The sequence below is a fragment of the Saccostrea cucullata genome, unplaced genomic scaffold (genome assembly GCF_032062105.1).
Source record: "Saccostrea cucullata isolate Sc308-1 unplaced genomic scaffold, CSIRO_AGI_Scuc_v1 ctg45, whole genome shotgun sequence".
NCBI lineage: Eukaryota > Metazoa > Mollusca > Bivalvia > Ostreida > Ostreidae > Saccostrea > Saccostrea cuccullata.
The window spans coordinates 57,083-78,329 of NW_026939164.1; the positions used below are offsets into that span (position 1 = coordinate 57,083).

Here is a 21,247-nt window from a genome sequence, read left to right on the forward strand (position 1 = left end):
GAAATCTGATAAAGAACAGCATGGCCAAAGTTTCTCAGGTGAGCGATGTGGCCCATGGGCCTCTTGTTGTATTTACCTTGGCCTAGTGTACAACACAATAGATGTTTACATGTAGTATCTTAAACAATTTTTTTTTTAAGTATAAATTAACCGTTAATAAGAGGATCAGAGAAAAATTATAAATAGGCGTGCTGTACCCCACCGCACCCCTAGATAATCATGGATCCGTGATCTTGGACGATGGATAAAAACATTTTTCTGATGTCTTAATTTTTTTTTCCATTAATAGGATCGGGATAGGCATACAACATTTCGCGGATTTTTTAATAGCAGTTCTTTCGGAATCTCTCTTGAGTTGTCATCAAGCTGAATCGTCACGGTTGACCTGAAATGCTGCCTTTAACTGTTTAAGTACACATGCTTTCTGTGTTTATATTGCATTACAGGTGTAAACGGCAGCGAGATAAGATACTGTACACATGCAGGATTTTTAAAAGTTTTTTAAACAAGCGGAAATATTTTTTGCCACAGGTAAGTTGACAGTGCTCGGTAAAAATTTACAGATAACATAAACATTTGTGCAAGATTTTAGTCAGTCGTGCATATGGAAAAATGTGAATTTTTAAATCGTATGTCTTTCTCATCTTTTGAAAAGATGAACAATCAGGTCAAATCTTAGGGAATAACACTTTACAAGTGTATACTTCCATGTGTTTAATGAATATTGCCAAAGAAAATGAGAGATAGAAAAGTTATATAGATATTTATAATTAATTATACTCCCGCACCTCAGATCTCCACATTTTTTCCTTATTCAAAATAAGGAAAAAATGCGGACGGGAGTATTTGGACTAATTTTCCGCATTCATTCCAGATTTTCGTAGATTCAAATTTCCAGATTTTCTCCGTATTCAAAATATGGAGAAAATGTGGATGGGAGTATTTGGACTCTTTTTCCGTATTCTCTCCAGATTTCCGCATTTCCATATATACAAAATATGGAGGTATTTACTTGGTTGATAAAATGCGGAAATACGGAAATTTGGAGAAGATACGGAGTTAATCACATGGTTATAAAATGGCTAATAAAACCGCTACATGATGCATACATACATAAATATTTACAAAACCATCAACAATGTGCAAAATTATATACAATTTATTATATCATTATGAGAAAAAAAACATATAAATGAATGAACAAAATTACACATTATGTTCATGAGCAATGTATTGGATCTTATATCTTTGACAAACAAATAGGAGCATGTATGGAAAAAAAACTGGAACTCTTATTTAAGCCACAAGTGCATCATGGAAAAAATATGGCATTTTTTAATATTCATATTAAATAAATGGAAATTTATTCATTCTATTTAAGCAAAAGTGGGAGTGAAATGTTCAACACTATTAGGTATTGGGGAAAAAATAACAATTGACATAGCATTGAATATTTACAAAACAAGAAAAAATTTTAGACATTTTTTATCAATCTGGATCACATTTGCCATTTTCTACCTGCATCCCTGATTCATATTTCTCACAATTCAATTTATATCTCAGGTCTGTGCTTTACACCCATCTGTCCAATAAAAATTTTCTTCAGACTTCTTTGTAATTTGTAAGGTCTCTGCATGTTTAATTTCTTGCAGCAGCACTTGCGGTCGAATTGGCAAATCCTATCAATAAAAAAAAAAGTACTTAAATTATAATGGTGCAATATTAATAAAATTTAAATTCATTGCTTTTATTCCTTTTAAAATCTTTTTATAAACACAAGTTTGGGTTCTTCAATTTAATATCAATTTGTTTAAAATATTATTTATAATAATGACAATCATAGTTGACTGTTTTTAATTATTAAACAAGCAATAAAAAAAGAAAAAAAGAATATATATGCATCAAACATATAAACCATCCATGGACCAAGCTTTAAGCCCGTTAAAATCGCAGTAAGTTGAATAAGCACTTATTCTTTTTCAGAAATCTCCTCATGCACAGACGCTACCAAAAAAAAAATGTATGGTAAATCATTGCTAGAGATTACAGCCCATGGCTCCCCAAAATTAACACCTTTAATTGTGGTTAACCATAATAAAATTCTATGAGCTGATTGAAAGATTTGAATCATGGGCATATTGGCTGAAACGTACGTAACCTGGTAGCTCAGTCCTAGGCCTAGAGTATTTATTTTCATCATCACAGTGACACACATGTTAAAAAAATATGACTGACCTACCGCATATGAAATACGTGTATCTGCATCTTTTGGTTGATACAGCAATACGATCTCAGGCTGTCTGGTCAACAAACTTCTTCCTTTAGACAGAGCAGACGTTGCAACATGGAGGCCAAGGTTAAATTTTGGCGGTCTGTTGTTTAAATTAATTGATCACTGAGCCCGACTTTTTGAAACATTCTTCCGATCCCGATCAAATTGTACATAACATTCAGGAGAAACAGAGAACTGCTGTTAACTCCAAGACAGTTTTTATGCACCCAAATTTTTTCGGGGCACATATTGTTTTTGTCCTGTCTGTCTGTTTAGCTGTATGTCTGTCTGTTTGTTGGTCTGTTGTCAACTTTAACCTTCGCCATAACTTTTGAACCGTGAGACTTAGAGACTTCATATTTGGTATGGATACTCTACTACAAAAACACTTTCAACTGACACCAAGGTCAATGACCTTATGACCTTGATTGTGACCTTTATGCTAAAAATAGCTTTTTCGAGAGAGATAGAGACTTCATATTTGGTATGCATACTCCACTAATTAGGCACTTTCAACTGACACCAAGGTCAATGACCTTGTGACCATGACTGTGACCTTTATGCTAAAAATAGCTTTTTGGAACTTTCGCCATAACTTCTGAATGGTGAGAGATAGAGACTTCATATTTGGTATGCATACTCCACTAATTAGGCACTTTCAACTGACACCAAGGTTAGTGACCTTGACTGTGACCTATATGCTAAAAATAGCTTTTTCGAACTTTCGCCATAACTTTAAAACCGTGAGAGATAGAGACTTCATATTTGGTATGCATACTCCACTAATTAGGCACCTTCAACTGACACCAAGATCAATGACCTTGTGACCTTGACTGTGACCTATGTGCTAAATATAGCTTTTTTCGAATTTCGCCATAACTTTTGAACCATAGATGATATAGACTTAATATTTGGTATGAATACTACACTAATAAAGTGCTTTCAAATGACACCAAGAACAATGATTGTGTGACCTTGACTGAGACCCATTTGCTAAAAATTGCTTTTTAGAACTTAATGTTGCCGCCAGGTGCTACTGTGTCTCACAAACACATCTTGTTCTTGATGAAAAAATTCTAAGTCCAGAGCTCCGTATTTTTTCCGGATGAAAAATATTCTAAGTTAAGAGTTCAATATTTTTCCAGATGAAAAATAGACTAAGTCCAATTCTCCGTATTATTTCCGTTTATTTTCCGTATTATTTCCGTATATTTTCTGCTTTTCCATATTGTTAATTTTCTCCGTATTTTTTTCCACATTTTTTCCATATTAAAATGAGGAAAAAATGCGGAATAATGTGGAAATCTGGAGATCTGAGGTGCGGGCTGTTCTTTTTATGATTGTTTCTGTGTATATTTATAAGTTAAAAATAATATTTATGATTGAATGATTCATAAATTGAACGGATATTCACTGTATTTATCCTTTGCTTGTTAAAGGAGAAATTACCAACTCCCGGTTGGGAAAAAATGTTAGCCTGGAAAATTAGTTTTTTAGGACAAAAAATTATTAGACTAGTCAATGTGTATTAATTTATGATGTTACTTCATTGACAGTGATCATAAGCAAAAAAGTGAACAATTTTAAATTATGAAATAACAGAACCTATCTTTAAACTGTTGTGTCAATAATATTATAGTTTTTAGTACTTTAGAAAGTTATATATGAACCATCAGTTGAACTATCTTTTACACATAATTAACACTAATCTTTACTGGTCCTTGATAGCGGAGAGCTGTCAGTATGTAGTCAGGATTATGGGCCAGTGTCTGAGTCTGGATCAGGAGGAACTTAAGGCCCGGGCACGGAGCGAGGCCATCGACAAAGAACTACAGACCTGGGCAAAAAAAGACCAAAATGTCATCAAAATTCTCTTACTGGGTAAGTCATATATCTAGTGGTTACAAGAAAGACCAAAATGTCATCAAAATTCTACTACTGGGTAAGTCACATACTTAGTGATCACATAAATCAGTTACAGACCCATCAGGTGTCACACACAAGTCATAAATGGGGGATAAACTGGGATCAACCAGTGGTACATGTATTGGACTGGAAATTAAGAATCAACAAAATGCACAACATGCATTTTCTGTAAATTTTATAAACACACAACAGAATTGAAGAAAAAGTTTGAATAGACAATAGATCTGTCTGTCTGTCTGTCTGTCTGTCTGTCTCTCTCTCTCAAATTTCTTATAAATTGATAAAGCAGGAAGGTAGAGCAAAATTTCTTTATCATTCTCTGTGTATGTTCATGACAGCATGTCTCCTCTTCCGCATGTACTTTTATTCTTGTCTTTTTAATATAATATAGTTTATTTTGTAAAGGTGAATGTTTGTTTTGTACGGAACATGTAAAATAAGTCAAAAACTTGACCAAAGTATCTCTAACTATTCAATCTTTATAATGTCTGTATGTTCAATGTAATTCACACTCTTCTACATTCAAGTTCGTTTAAATAATAAGCTAATTACTTTTGTGACCAGGAGTAGGGACATTCACACATAATTGTTTGAAAATATTGACACCCAGAAACTAAATACTTTACTTTAAATCAACCCAGTATCTTTAATTCCTCTCTTTTGGCTATTTACGGACAAATTACTGGCAGTATTTACAAAGTAGAGTGTCATTTTTGTGTAAATTTTGACAAGAGGTCATCCATCAATTTATATTTTTTAAAGACTTGATATGAAATGTGTATTTTGTTGAATGGACTTTACACATACAAGTACCAATTAGAAGTTAAAATAAATAGGCAACCAAATTCCAATCAAACTTTAAATTTACTTGAAATGTGATCCTTTTGACAGATTGACAGAGGTATTTTGGGTGTGGGTGTCCAATGTTTATTTTATTTTTTAGTGCATACTTTTATTTATTACATGTACCAAAATATAATACATGATTCAATCAGTCAAGTGCCAAGAGGTAATTAGACCAAGTGTTGATGATTTAGGTTGGTTTACACACTAGTCTTTGATGTGTCACTATGATTCAAGATGGATAGAGACATTTGGAAAAGTCCTCTCTCTCTATGAAGTATAAAGGAATTTTGTGGGTTCCCATATTATTAATATGATTAAAGTAGAAAAATGACATAAGCAATTAAAATTTATATCTTAGCCTTGTTTTTTCACACATTTGATTACTTTAAAGCACAGGTATCCGGTTGCATTTCCTCAACTGTATAGTTGTTCGCATGGATAGCTAGCTTCTTTTTTTTTAAAATGCCACAATTTTAACTATTTAAAAGGACAGTTTGTGACAAACACAGAACATTGATGGAGTGTTTTGATAGAGAATTAAGATTAGCTGGTGTATGATTTACTTTAATGATCTAGTCTTTTGAATTTTGATGTCGTGTTGGTACCCATGTGTAAAATTTTTAGCGTTGGTTTTTAAAAAGTTTTAATTATCTTCAGTTATGAATGCTACACTGCGATGATCATTTGTTTATGTTTTCATAAGCATTTATGTCTAAAAATGGGAGTTAAAAATTTTGTAGATTTAGTTCTCTCATGACACCCTTCATGCATCAAAATCTTTCCTATTCATCATTGACACCATGATTCTTAATCATTTAAGAAAAAATATAATGACCAGTCAAATTGGCCATGAGTAAGGCCTACGCAAGTAAGTTTATGTCATATGACTCAATAAATTATATCCTAATTTCGGTGAGAAAATTTGGATTCCAAAAGTCAGCATTAAGAGGGTTAAAAGATTGGAATAATCTGTTTTTACCTGCTGACTTCATGTGATCTTCTGAGAGTTTCACATACACTATAAAAACATTCAAGGCTCTGAATCTATTAATTTGATTATCATAATTATAAGGAGTTTATTGGATTAAGATAATCCAGTGGGATTATAAGTTTGTTGGTCATTTTTTTCAGTTTAAAGAAAACGAAGATCAAAGAGTAAATGTTAGAATGACTTTTAAACTAAGAACAGCATGTACTTCCTTGAACCCCTCCTTATAATAAGCTCAGAGCACTCTCTCTCATTCTTTTGAACCCCCCCCCCCTTTTCTTCATATATATCCCTCATTATTATTATTTTTTTTGGCAGTATGCTTTTTATTTCAATAAGCTTCAAAACATGCAAGAAAGAGCTATTCTAGAATATGCAATATGTGTATATATTTTAGCCTAAGTTCAAATAAGTATACAATTGAATACATGCAGTTATGGTCTAGACTACATCTGCTAAACAATTGTGTAATAATTATATCAGTGTAAATATTAATACAGTCACATTGTTCTCACTGCTTTCTCAGATCTCAAAGTCAGATAATCTTTACAAGGATTAATTTATAATTCACATATATTTATAAAGCAAGATAACATTTGATATTATCACTGCCTTATCAAGTTTATCAACAAATCAATATTGACCAATAATTTAAGGAGGGCACACTTGTAACAGTCATTCTGAATAACAAGGTCATGAACTGCTTTCAGAATCCTCTCCTTTAAATGAAAGGTCATTATTTACAATTTCTTTATTCTATATAAGGTCTCCAATGTGGCACAGTGGTTACAGCATCTGCTCCAAAGGCTTGGAGTAAAAAGTTGATCCTTAAGTCTTGGATTTGAATCCCATTGTGGGATTTGGAAATTAACTGGTCTTTCAGATGAGACCTTATGAACCAAGATTTAGTGTTACAGTAGGTGCTGGCACAAAAAAGGATTCCTCCCTGCTCAATGGCCATGAGTGCTGAGCATAGGTCTAAATTTGCAGCTCTCCACCGGCAAGTGGTGGCACCTTGAGAGGGATATAAAACAACAAACAAGGGAGATACTTATTATTTCTAAAAATTAAGGCATATTGTTTCAAATAGTATAAGTAATATTGTCACTTAATCTTTTGAACTTCCATTCAATGTTGATTATACATGTAGTCACTCAAATATTGAAGATAGATCAATGGAACATTTGGAAAGGGATGGGGCATAGTTGTTCTAGTCAAGAAGATAAATTTAAATGCACTGTAAACACCTGATTTAACAAACATGAAAGTGTGTAATGAGACAGTAAAACTGATTTAATTAACTACATAGTGTCCACAGAGGGAAATGAAAGATTTACCTTGATCTAGTTTATAGGACAGTAAATTTACATACAATAACAGAATGTTAAACGTCTTCAGAAGGAAGGGGCTGTTGAAAACTCAAGATCTGTGGTATATTAACAATGAATGATAACACAATACCTACATAGCTATTAATAGCTTAAAGCTATTTTTATACTTTTTATAATTTCTGTATTTTGCGGCACAAAGACCAAAGGAAAGTGCTGTCACACTAATGATGAATAACTCAGAAAATGATTACTTCTGTGGCAATTTTATTGCAAAATTGATAATATAGTAATCACTTTTTGGCCAAATTTTTGTCATATACATCATCAGTGTAACTGTAAGAATTTTGTGCTCACCACATTTGGCCACAAAATGAACTAAAGCAGAAAGTAGGTAAAGTTGATGATTATTAATAGCTATGTTGATTTTGACTAATGTAAAAAATGTTATTGATTTTAAAAAATTTGGCATTGACAATTATTACTGGTCATGTTAGCAATATATTTATACATAGTTGCATGCACTTCTTTATTTTAAATATTGATATCTAGAATACTCAAGATATGTTGAAATGTGTTGGCAGTTTAAATCACTTTTGGTTTGGCTTTTTACCCTTGTTAATTGGAATCCTCAGATATCTCAGTGTGTAATCTAATGTTTCTGTCTTGTTTGAGATACATGTAGTGAGATTTGTCTGTAAAATTTCATAGTGTACTGATTACTTGATGCTAGTACATGTATAGTGAGATTTGACTGTAAAATTTCTAAATAATCAAAAGTCCTACAGTTTTGGTCTGATTTCAATATAACTTGGCATATGACTACACAAAGATATGTAATTCTTTTTATCAGATTTTGATTTCAAGGACGGTGTTTGTACCAAAATAGAAATTTCTGTAAATTATAATTCATATTTCATTTTTAATGTCGTTTTTTGATTACGGTGAACTGTGTTGGCGTGGTTACTAAAAATAGAAATTTCTGTGAAATACTTTCAAAATGCTACTCTTAATACAGTTTTATTCTGATTATAAATTTATAATATAATATGGCATGGTTATAAGCATAAAGAGACTTAATCAAGAAAAATTGTATAAGTATATTTTTATATATGAACACAATATTCCAGAAAGCCTGTAGAAATTTTGATATTGGAGTTATTTGAGTTGTTAAAGAATAGTAACACCCCATGCTTACCAACAAACAAAGACTGGCCTTTGATCAAACATGATAAGCACAGTATATTTTTTTATTTGTCTGTCATGGACAGAACTGGTTGATATAATTCTGCATTCTTCCCTCTCTGTGAGCATGTTTATAGAGGTTTATTCATCCTTAGAGTGTATTGTCCGTTTCTGACAGGGATCATAGATATATCCTTTGTATTTGTGTTTTGGTGTATTATCTTAAGAATTAGCAATCCCTCTAAATATTTGAGGCATCAAGTCATTCTAGAATAATTCAGATTCATTCATTTTAGCTAGTACTCATATAAGAATAATGGAAGGCCAGGGAAATATTCAACACAGCTTATGTGCACAGTACAAAGATGTACATTAATTTGACAAGCAATATGTAAAGGCCCATTCTGTATTCTGGTTATAATTTACTTCAAACAGTATTTTTATATCAGGTGTTCTGCTTGAAGCAGGCCACATTTTGTTCATTTTCAATGTTTTGTCAGCTTGAGGAAACGTTACAGTGAAGATTAAAGGCTTATGACACACATATGTAAAAGAATACAAAGATCAAGAATTTCTAAAGAAAAGTAGTTGACTTTTAAAGTTTTAAAAAGGCAACATAAGAAGGGTATTATTAGAATTATATAGATGAAGTTTTTATCTTGGCCATTTGAAGTTTTGAACATCTTTCTTGGTTTATTGAGCTTCACTTAAAATGACTGAAGGCAAAAACTAGGAGTCTCTGGTTTTAAGTCATGTGAAGTTCTTAAGAAATGGGATTTGTAATTGATGTGCTGTTTTGAGTAGATTAAAATTTTAAAGTCTTTTAAAAATCTTAAACATAATGCAGCCAATTATGCTAAATTTTAGTCATTCGTAAGTTAACATGTATGGCTTTAATTCATTTATTGTAGACGTGAATCACAAAGAAATCTGTTCATAAGTAATATAATTTGTGGTTTATGATTCAACTGACCCCAATCTGTAAATAAAGTACACGTACAAGATCCATAAATATACTTGTAACTGCTTTTCTTTTATATGAGTCTTCGCAGGTTTAAATTCATTACCATTCCATTAGTACTGCTTGCTGTGTCAGTGGTTGCAGACTGCAGTAGATGTTGTGAGGTCTGAGAAACTGACACATTATTGAAATTCTGAAATATGACAAGACATATATTTGTAATTTTATGTAGACTGGCTGTATTTAATTTATGCAATAAATTTCTTACATTATATACCAAAGAAACACATATGTACAATGTTTGACCTTTAGCAGTTTCATACTTTTTGATATGCAGTTACAGACGTGCTTCTCCATGCTTGCAAAGAGAACACACCCAATTTGCCTTTCTGTGTTAAATGTATTTGAATTGTGGTTGATGCCTGTGTAAATAAGGTTCAAAAAAGGCACTTCCTAAATTTTTCTGAAAAGTTTATCAGAATACTTGGGCCTTGATCTTTAAAGAACAAGAAAATAGCGTGCTAGAAAGTTAAGAAAAAAACTTTCATGTTTAAGCCTTAAATTATATTGTGTTACCTGGGACTGTCAAATTTGATAAACAACCCATAACGGAAGGGATTGAATTACAAGTATTCTTAATTCAAATCATAACAGTGGGGGATATGACTTTTCATGCACTGTCACACAAAAAACCCAAAGGACTTTCCTAATACGGCAACCATTAATTTACTCCATACTGAAGAAACCTTTTAAATTTATTTCTGATCAAGCATTTAATTGACAAATCCTTTTACATCAGAAAAATTATGCATCGAGAGACTTTTTTTTGTGTGCAACGTAAATAGGTTTTATATCATGAAAAAACTACCATTGTTCCTTTATCCAGCCAAACACAGAATTTTTTCAATTCTTGTGTCATTGAATTTCCTCTTATTGCAAACACCATGCAGATAAAATGTAATTGTGAAAGCTGAAAACCATTTATCCCCCTCTTGAAAATGCTTGTTATGTCAACAGATTTCAACGTTTAGATTGAAGAGAACTTTTAAATAAATTTGGAATTGATGATCCATTTAGATTAGGGTATTATAAAAAGAAATGTATGGATACAAGGATATGATGAAAAATGAATGGCCGATTACTGCCCTGTTGTTCAGTTTCCTAAAGTCAGTGGAAGATACTCTTTACATCTCAAAACACTGTGATCCCTTCATGTACGTTAAAGAGATTTTCATTGCTTTTCAAAAGTTTTTACTTAAAAACATGCACACTGACTGTAGGACATCGTTAGGGTAATATTTGACTTCCAGCAATTTAAGAAATTTAAAATTATGATTTTAAATGACTTATATTCTTATATTTCATTGCTGGTTACAAGAATATATAAAGATTGAATTTGATTGTCTCTCCTATACTCAGAATATTCCAGAATCTTTGATTTATCATTGTGCTTTTATCTAGTACAAACTTGTTAACAATTTGACTCCAGTAAGAAGTTTTTGTAGTTGCTTGTGTAAAGAGTAGTGTTGTATGTACAAGATCATGTTTTTGGTTAAATAAATGGAAGATGATGAAACATGGTATTTTCAATAGTTTTACCAATATTTTAGAATCAAAATCAGGTAAATGTTTACTGACACTGTGTACGTAAGCTAGCAATCAGTTGAGAGAGTTGCAACCAATACATTGATTATTTTGTAACAACTTGACATTCCTAACATTCCTTGAATGCTTTAAAATACAAGATTAAATTATTGGATTGAAAGTCACAAGTATTTCATAGTTCAGCAGGCTTTAATGTTCTTTTAAATTTAAGCCTACACAAATGATATCTCTAAAAAAGATATTGAATGGAAATGTTTTAGATGAATATCTATGAGATCATCTTCAGTCAGAATATCAATCTGTTTCAGTTAAATTGTTTGTCTGTTCTTTATTTGTATGAAAGAAATCAAATTTTCAGATAAATTAAATTATAGACTGTATTCTATTAAACAGACTTAAATTCCTAACCTACAATATAGCAATCTGCAGGTTAAAAAAGGGCATTAATATAAAAACAGAAAAATATTGATGAAGTATATTTTTTAACTAATTCTATGAGTCAAAGAAAAGGGGGCCATATATAGGGGTTTGAAATATGTAATGATTATGAGACTGAAGTCAAGAAACTTCCTTCCTTATATGTTTTACTAATGAGCTGCATTGCAGGAGAACTTAATTTTATATTTAGAAATCATATGTGTAATTTTAGTATAGCTGACCACTGCCTGTTATTAAAGTTTGAGATGATAACACATCACACATTTTTAAATTCTTAATTGGGACTGGATTCATATGAAAAGTTTTGAAATTTTGTTGACTGTCATTCTTTAACAATGCACAAGATCTTTAGGCAATCAGTGCTTGATGTGTTTATAATTTTACAGGGGCTGCAGAAGGAGGAAAGAGTACCCTGGTGAAACAGATGAAGATCATCCACAACGATGGCTTCTCATTCGATGAGCTGCGGTCATTTAAGGTAAAGATTGAGCAAAGTTGTTCATTCTAAACACAGTACAATTGTGGTACTCTGTAAAGGTGAGCAATAAAGCAAACAGCCCTCTCCAGAAATGAAATAGGACCTCTAGATTGATTTCACATGTAACTTGTCAGTGAGGCTTGTAGAATACTCTGTCCTCTCGACTTCTCCATAAGGAGGACCTATCAGCTAGGGTCTCATTAGAAGGCAATAAACCCTTTGTGTCGAACACTAAATACCTTGTTAGTGGGGGATGGACAAACAAAGCATCTACATTATGTGGGCACACTTCTGATTTCACCTGAACATGTTAACATCTATGTAAAGTGCAAGATTTATGTCCCCTTAAAAGGAAGTGGTACAGTTCTCCTTAATAGAGGTCTCCATGTTAAAAAAGTCATAAATCAATGTTATGCTAGCCACTGACCAGAGAAGGTATTTTTTTGGGCATGTGATATGGAAATTTGTTGTAATAGTGGACAGATTATGGATGTATGATATACCTGGTCAGTTAAGGTGTCCTATAGTGGCAAAAATAGAGAGTGATCTCATTCATCAGAGATGACCCTTGAATGATTGACATTTAGAGGACATGTATTAATTCAGGTCTCAAATAATTCTCATCTAAGAAGTATAAAATATTTTCAAAAAAAAAAATTAGTGCTTTAGTAAGGAATTATAAACGATTGAACACCTACGTAGACATTACAGTAGAATCAGGGATCTCATGAAAGGTTTGATTAAATGATGTGCAATCTCCACAGAACTACAAAACATCAACATTTTTATGTGAAGTAGAAATTTAAAATGGCATGTAAACATTCCCTAGACCATTAGGTCTATACAGTAGCAGTAGGCACCTGCTAACAAGTGCACATAGGTCTCTAACATAATCATTGCCAAATGGTGCTGCAATATTATTACATTTATATAATAAGTCCACCTTCTAATTACCCCTGTATGCTTTCAGGAACCTCGTCAAAATATTTAAAGAAAGGTACAGAATGATCTTTAAAAAATAAGGTATATTTGAGGAGTCATAAATGATTTGGACCGCTTCAAACTTCACCGATAAAAAATGTTTAAGGAAGTATTTGTCAGGAAAGTAAAATGGCTGCTAAATGCATTTAAATATTGATTGGTAGATACTCAGGTAAACAGGCAAGAAAATACTCCTTGATATTTTGCTTGTTTTTCCCACATAAAAAATAGGATTTTATGTTACTTCAAAGTGCATGATTAAAAAGGGGGAGGGGCTTTCAACAATTTCTTCATATTTGACTTTGGACAATTCCTGCAATCATGTTCTTTTTATTAGGATATATAATGGCCACATTATAATGTTTTTATTTTTTTTTTCAAATAAGTTTAATAGAATTACTAAATTTGCTGGTGATAATTGTTGAAGTGAATATATACACATATTTGGCTGTATGAGGATAAGACTATCTGAGTTTCAGAATGTGTTTCTAATCCTTTTGACTTTTTGTCAATAGTGTTCAATTTAAAGATTTTTTTTTTTACTTTATTTTAATATAAAAATAATATCAATACAATTCTCAAATATCCAGGGAAAAGTTAAATGTCAATAATTTTCCCGATTCATTGAATTGAAAAATAGATACCATTCATCAAATATTTATCATTCATATACAATGTATTATAGAATGGCTATGAACGGTCTTAAACTTGGGGGCAGACTGACACTATCCCAAATAAAATAACTCATAAACGATCTTCTCAACAAAATGGCCATCAGTGAAAAAGATGAAAAATGCGATTAGGACAGTATCAAAACATCCCCCCAGGGCCCACACAACAATGTTGGGACTTAACAGATACACAATGGTCTTTCATGTCTATTCGGCTACAGTATTTTGCCCATATTACAAAAGGTTCACATGGTGTCAGGATCAAATTTATTGCTGGATTACACGCTATTTTGATAATGACACTCAATGATGAGAGAGGTGTCCAGCAATGATTAGAATATCATTGTTATTGTCAAGGCCTGAATTCCAACAGAATTTTATAAATATATAATGTAGTGGAAGGTTTTTTTTCTTTAATAGACAAAGTTGCAAGTTGTACCTATAGCTTCTTGATATGTCTTTATATCTTTTTGAATTTTCGAAAATCAAATTTGCAGTAATGTGATTTAAATTATTAATTAAAAAATATTCAAAAACTCTTGAAGTCTTTGGAAGAAGTACATGTATTTTAAATATTTACTGAGCCAACGTACATCAATAAAATCAATTCATTTTATTATAATTGGCTGCAACGTCATTGATTTCCAGATTACATCTATAGAGTTATGAGAAATTGATTTCTTAATTTTTTTCCAGCATCATTAGTGCAATTAGTAAATGTACTTTATGAGGAAATATGATTTCTGTTGTTCCATCAAAAAACCTTTCAGACATTGATTTTATCAAATATTTTATATGCATTCCAGTTTTTTATGGGGGAAATTCAGGGTTTGTTTACAACACATTTAAAGCTCTGCGATTCTCTTCCATTTTTCCGAGAATATAATCTGAAAAAAAAGTTAAACAGATCGAACTAGTACATGTACTTCAAGAAAAAGGGAAATTAATGGACTTTATTAAGAATAAAAATGTTTCTTCCATAACTTTTGTTCATTTGAAAAGAAAAAGTGAAGCATAGATAATATTTCAGTAGAATATTGAGAGAAAAACTTTAAAATAAATATTATTTTTGTAAAACATATTTTAATGTCCAAGAGAGCTAGGACACAGATATATTTAAGCTTTTAGTAGGTGCAGTATTATGTAAACTTTGAGTATAAATACATCAAATATAATTGTAAATGCCTACACAGAATTTTGAAAGAAACATCAATCGTTCTATTTTGCTGATCACAGCTGTTATACACACAATTATTTCTTTCAGAACTATGATTTAGGTTTTTATTGTCTAAGAATTGATCTTTTGAAACCAGTGGCTCTCAGTAAATTTTATGTATAGGTAACTTTGGTACATTAGAGGCAATAAGAGCCTTGTTTACAGTGTAATTTGATGCTTTTGTTGATGTAACCTAAATTGAAAGAAGTTATTGAAGAAGATTGATATAAGCACAGATGTTGTGTGTTTTAATTAATTTGTTACCTTATATACATGTAGGTATTGCATTTATCTCAGGCGTGGCTAAATAGTTATTTTGTTCAGGTGTGAGTTTTGATGGTGCTCGCCTCTGCCAACTGCAAGTCAAGATCGATGCTCTCAGTTGTTCCAAAAAAAACTCCTTTTGATTTAGGAAGAGATTTTCTTCTTCTTTCTTTTTTTTTTAATAATTTGCATATTTCAAAAACAGTAGTTAGAAAATATGAGTACTTATTTATGAGCTGCTTAAAGCCTTCCCAGTATTAAACCATCTGCATCTTGCAGGAGTTAGATTTTGTTGATGCCCATTACAATACGTGTCAACTAATTTTCAGGTTGTTAGCCTAGATCTTTTGATATTTCAGATGTAGATCTTAAAATATATCAGGTGACATTTGAAAAGTTTTTGTTTACAATTTATAGAATTTCAGCCAACCTGAAATAAAATCTTGTGCATTTTCAAAAAAAAAAACTCGACGACTTGATCCGGTATATTGGTATATTCGACAAACAATACTTTTGAATAGTAGTTGGTTTACAGAAATATGATATTATATAAAAAAGAACATAATGAATTCAGCCAAATTATATGTTAAATTTTCTTCTTTCTTAAATTACAGCCAGCAGTCCTTGACAATTTGTTGGGCTCTATGAAGTATGTTCTCACTGGAATGGGACTGCTTCGTATTAACCTGGAAAATCCAAAGAACAGGGTAAATAAGATTAGATATTAAAAGAAATCATGTCACATTATGATGCTTTCATTCAGAGCTTTGAAAATAAAATTGACCATTTTAATTATATTTGACTTAACGTAATTGGTACACTACGTATATAGTCAGAAAGTCTCATAAGAAATGCAATGAACAACTTGAAGAAAATAATTTGTCCTATATAAAAAAAAAAGTAACAAGAATAGCCTGTTCTTGATGAGTAATTTGTACTCTTGATTTTATTTTGAATTTTCAGCACCATGCTCAGGTGATTTTAACTTGTACGTGTTGCTTTGACAAACGACATGACATGATTCCACAGGTGTATACAGCTCTCCGGGCCTTATGGCAGGACCGAGGGGTGAGGAACGCAGTGTCAAGGGGATATGAGTACGAACTCAATGATTCAGCTATTTAGTAAGTCTGGGTTTTTCATCCTCATTTTGATGAGTTTTGACTTTTTATATCTCTTGGTTATAGATACACTTTCTTCAATATTGTGAATCCAATTTTTGTTCCCTGCTTTACTAAAAAATTTTTTTTTTTCATTTTATTCGATGTGTGACAAATTTTAGTAATTTAAATCTTTACATATGTAATAAAAACACTCTTTTTATTTTCTTTTTTTTTTTTTTTTTTACAGAATTAAGTAAAACTGTTTTTATATATATTGATAAAACAAATTCCCAGTACCATTAAGTACTATAGTGTTCATTTAAGTGAAATAAATTTCTCCCAATCCTGAATGATACATTTTTTTTTAAACCATCTGGAGTTGAGATCAGCAATGAAATTAATAACCACGTCATTATAGCTTTGTCCCCAGGCTTGTACCATTTGAGAATTTGATAAATGCCAGGTTCCTACCTCCAACAGTCCATGGTTTTCTTTATGCCATCAGCAAGATGCAAAGTTTTTAGCATATTTAGCTTAGCTACATTTTCTTTATGACATCAGCCCATTTATTTTTATATAGGGAATGACAAAGAAAAAAATTATTCAACAATTTTGCAAATAAGTTGGTTCAATTTGTGATCCTTTCAACAAAATTTTTGTATGTTTGCTTGTTTGTTTTTAAGTAGGTCTATTGAATAGGTAATAAAAAGAGATAGAATTTCAAACAGAAATCATATGGCAAGGGTACCATATATGAATTTCAAACTGAAGTTTTTCATAATGTACCTGCATATATTATCCTAAAGTTATGCAAAGACATCAAAAGGCCAGATGTTATATAATTGATTTACCTGAAAGAAAATTCAAACCATCTTAGGAATCTGACATGACTTTGCATTTTTTGAATTGCTTCATCTGCATTTTTGTATTCTTAAAAATTTCACCTGCCTTATCTGTACAAATTTTAGTTGATAATAGTTGAAAGTTGTATTTTGATCAGAAAGTGATGGAAGCAAAAACCTTTGACATTCTCCTAATAAGATAAAAAAAAAACCTAAAAACAAAACTAAATTGTTGTAAACTATAAGTATAGGTAACTATCACCATTTATTAACATCCAAAACATTGTTTCTTTAAAATTCAAGCCAAGACTGTTGAGAAAACATTCTTAAGCATACCTTTGTTCCTTTGTTTTTTCAGTTACTTTGAAAATATGGACAGGATATGTAAGCCAGAATTTGTGCCAAACTCTAAAGATGTGCTGAGGGTCAGGGTCAGGACTACGGGGGTCCTAGAGACCTGCTTCAAGATCGAGAACGTCGTCATCAGGTAACACCACCCCCACCCCCCAAAAAAACAAACAAACAAACAAAACAAAAAAAAATATTGAAGATGAAATTTTGTCAAATCAGTTTTTTATGTGGGAAAAAAAATTTCATAAGAGTGATGCACTATTTAAAAGAATAACATTTTTGTTATAGGATGTTTGATGTTGGGGGTCAAAGGTCAGAGAGAAAGAAGTGGATCTCGTGTTTTGACTGTGTCAAGGCCGTTCTTTTCGTGGTGGCGCTTAGTGCTTATGACATGTGCTTATATGAAGACCCTGATGTGGTACGACAATATTAAATTATTACCTTGATTAAATTTTGATGTAAATACAAATATACAGTGTGCTGGAATTTATTCTTGAATTTAATTTGAAATTTAAAGACACCAGACAAGTTTTGTTTTTTCTGCCTTAAAATTTACAGTGCTGTTGTTTTTTGTTTTTTCCCAGAATCGTCTTCGTGAGAGTTTAAGTCTGTTTAGGGGGATATGCAATAATAGATTCTTCAGAGAGGCAGCTATGGTAAGGGCAATAACTCTTCTTTCTGTCAAATAAATAGATCTCTTACTCTGTCAATGCATTGAATATATTTGTATTATTATATTGCAGATACTTTTTCTTAATAAGCTGGATTTGTTCAAAGATAAAATTCGCTATTCTGGTCGACATTTAAGGCTTTTCTTTGAAGAATATAGAGGTGAGTTTATATATATCAATATTTTATTTATGAAAAAGAGTTGACAAGAGTTTTTGTTTAGCTTTGATAAATAAAAAGTGTTTTGAATATGTTTTCAAGTGCATTTGAGTGTTGAAGGGGAAATAAAAGCCTTAGTTTATAGCATTATTAAGTCTACATTAAACATGCTATGTAATATTCTTGAGTAATGGTTAAAAGAAGCATTCTTGAGGCATTAACAGAAATAGAAATTAAAAATATATCTTGAATGTTTATTTAAACAATAAAATGCTTTCTTTGTTTGTTATTACTGGAATTAATGGAAGCAGCTGTTGCAGAAAAAATACTTAACCCGCGTAAGCGGGTTATGTAATTTTTTTTCTGAAAGAGCTGCGACCGTAAATTCCAGTAATAACAAACAAAGACAAACATTTTATTGTTTATATTAATATATGTTTAAATAATCATTTAAAGTAGGATTAAAAAGATTAATTATTGTATTAATGATGCGAACATCTTTATACGTTTCATTGATGGAACAGCCACTGATCAAATAATCTGTACAGGCGACATGCCTAATGTAGTTCATGCAGTGATTAACGCAATGGGTTTTGGTAAGAAATAAAGGAGAAAATATTCAGTGGATGTAAATACAGTGGATCTTCAGATATCCGGATGCTTCAGTATCCGGACGATTTTTCTTCGGAACGGAATTTTTTAATATTATTTTGTCTTGTTTAACTGGTGATTCAGGTATCTGGACGCTTCACATATCTGGACAAATTGACTGGGAACCAAAGCGTCTGGATAAATGAGGCTCCACTGTATAAGGAAGTTACTGAAACCTGGAATTTTGCTTTCCAATAACCATGAATATTCTTGATATCTGTGTAAAAATCATGGCAAAAAGTCTTCTGCATTATTTGTATAAATTCCTTCATAGCAAGAAGTCCTTTTAAGCAAGTCTTCATAACCATGTTTTACTATCTTTGTTCCTTGTAGGGAAAGACAAAGATGTGAAATCAGCAGCCATATTTATTCAGCAACAGTTTATGGATCAAAATACAGTAGCGTCCAAAGTCATCTATCCACATTTCACCACCGCCACGGATACAAGCAATATTCAAGTGGTTTTTCAGGTCGTCATGGATTCCATACTCAGAGACAATCTCAGAAAAGCCTCCATTTTATAGCTGTCGCTTCCTTCAAATCCATTGCATTCACTCTCAAATTATTGCCGTCATGAAGGAAAACATGTCTTCCAATACAAAGTCTCACCTTCATCTAGTAACTTATCCATATTATTTAAAGCACCTGTTGGTAAATATTAAGTTTATGAAATACTTATCTCCCAATTCATAAGCACAAACTTTTGTATGAACATTGTCTACACATAAGCATGTAATGCAGCCGGTGCACATGTAGTATCCAGAGGTTTTCATTATAACTTTATTGTTTCAATTCTCATTTTTCACCTGCCTCAAAGGCACACTGTCAAGTATTCTCTCAAACATTTTTTTTTTTCAAGCATTTCACAACACTGCCAGTGTGGTATTATGCATTTTGTAAATATAAAAATAGTTAGCTCAAGGGAGAAAACTTAAAGAAGTCTCTCAGACTGTGTGAAAAAATGATTTTTAACCATTCTAAACCTGGTCTACTGTGTATGTATGTATGCATATTTCAAATATTACCTTGTGGCTTATTTGATTTAATGGATCTCAGTCAAGTCATTTTTTAAGTATTTATAGTATTTTTTGTATACTTTGTACTTATATTTGACAGTGACTTGCAGTCGGTACTAAGATGACAAAAAGTAGAAAGAATTACAGTTTCTTTGTTTCTGGAATGTTTTTTTTTTTAAATTCCATAAAGAAGACTTTTTATAGACATTCCATATTTTATATCTAATGTTGTTATTTTTTAAAACCGTATGTATTTATGATGTATGTGTATATTTTAAATATTTTTATTTTAACACTTGTTAAAGAATTTACATATAATTTTATAGTGCTAAATTTTAGAAAAGGTCTAACTGTTGTACATAGTTTTTACTAATGCTGTAATACAAATATTCTGACTCAGTTTACATAATTTAAATTATTCAGAGACTAGGGGAAATAACCCCTTTTTCTGTTTCAGTTTTTAAACCCTCACCTTATGAAGTATAGCTACGCAATTTGACAAATTTCAATTTTTGTTATTCTCAATATTACAAGCATCAACATTGTTTGATTTATTTTATGTCTGCATAAGTAATTTTTTTTTCAGTTGTAATGTAGATTGGATGAACAGGACATGTGCAAGAAATATTTTAATGATACAAATGCATGTTAGACATAGTTGAAATACATGTATCACTTAAATTTTCACAAGAATTTAGGTCAATTCCCTTTAGAGAAATGTTTCATACAACTTTTAAAAAAAAAAAAAACCCTCCTTTTTTGAACTGAAAGTAATATTTTTGCAAAAGAACAAAAAAATGAAATTTCTCTAACATTTTTACTGTTGCTAGTCTACATTATACCTGATTACCAACAATGTCTTGTGCTGTTCATTATTTTCAGGGTACTTCAGCATGCACCATCTATTTCATGAGATGTTATTTTGTTACAAAACAGTGATGCTACAAAAATGTATAATTTTTGATAAAAAAAATAAACAATAATGTATTTGAAATTTATTTTATTACTTCACAGAACAAGTGCTTCCAACTTAGAAGTTTTTATCCTTAAATATAATGAAAAGGGTGAAAATAATGAAAAATGAACAATCTCATAAAATATGCAAATATTATAAGTATACAAACAGGGCACTAACACGGACCCCTGAAAATACCAGAGGTGGGATCAGGTGCCTAGGAGGAGTAAGAACCCCCTGTTGACCTGTTGTCACACTCGCTTTAGAAGAACATTCCATAGTCAAATTTAGTACAAAAAAACAAAGGCAAAACAATTGGAATGAAACAAGTAAGCCAATATA

General features: G+C 31.4%; 1 protein-coding gene across 2 annotated transcripts; it reads left to right on the plus strand.

Moving 5' to 3' along the window:
• The first annotated feature begins 361 nt into the window (after positions 1 to 361).
• LOC134252417 (guanine nucleotide-binding protein G(o) subunit alpha-like) lies at positions 362 to 20,944 on the plus strand. 2 transcript variants are annotated; one of them, XM_062734893.1, is made up of 10 exons: positions 362 to 535; positions 4,001 to 4,153; positions 11,936 to 12,027; positions 15,774 to 15,866; positions 16,123 to 16,283; positions 17,463 to 17,591; positions 17,744 to 17,873; positions 18,040 to 18,111; positions 18,199 to 18,286; positions 19,268 to 20,944. In XM_062734893.1, exons 1-10 carry the CDS (start codon positions 418 to 420, stop codon positions 19,456 to 19,458), a joined length of 1,227 nt encoding a protein of 408 aa, XP_062590877.1. In that variant the 5' UTR covers positions 362 to 417; the 3' UTR covers positions 19,459 to 20,944. The 2 variants fall into 2 exon arrangements, with proteins under 2 accessions (XP_062590877.1, XP_062590878.1); XM_062734894.1 differs by having other exon boundaries at positions 363 to 531.
• Positions 20,945 to 21,247: the final 303 nt, after the last annotated feature.

What these genes read in the sequence shown, in the direction of transcription:
- LOC134252417 (XM_062734893.1), top strand. Translation starts at nt 418, where the DNA reads ATGCTTTCTGTGTTTATATTGCATTACAGGTGTAAACGGCAGCGAGAT. An exon ending in TCTTCAGAGAGGCAGCTATG is followed by an intron (nt 18,112 to 18,198) that starts GTAAGGGCAATA and finishes ATTATATTGCAG; the next exon opens with ATACTTTTTCTTAATAAGCT. An exon ending in TTTCTTTGAAGAATATAGAG is followed by an intron (nt 18,287 to 19,267) that starts GTGAGTTTATAT and finishes TGTTCCTTGTAG; the next exon opens with GGAAAGACAAAGATGTGAAA.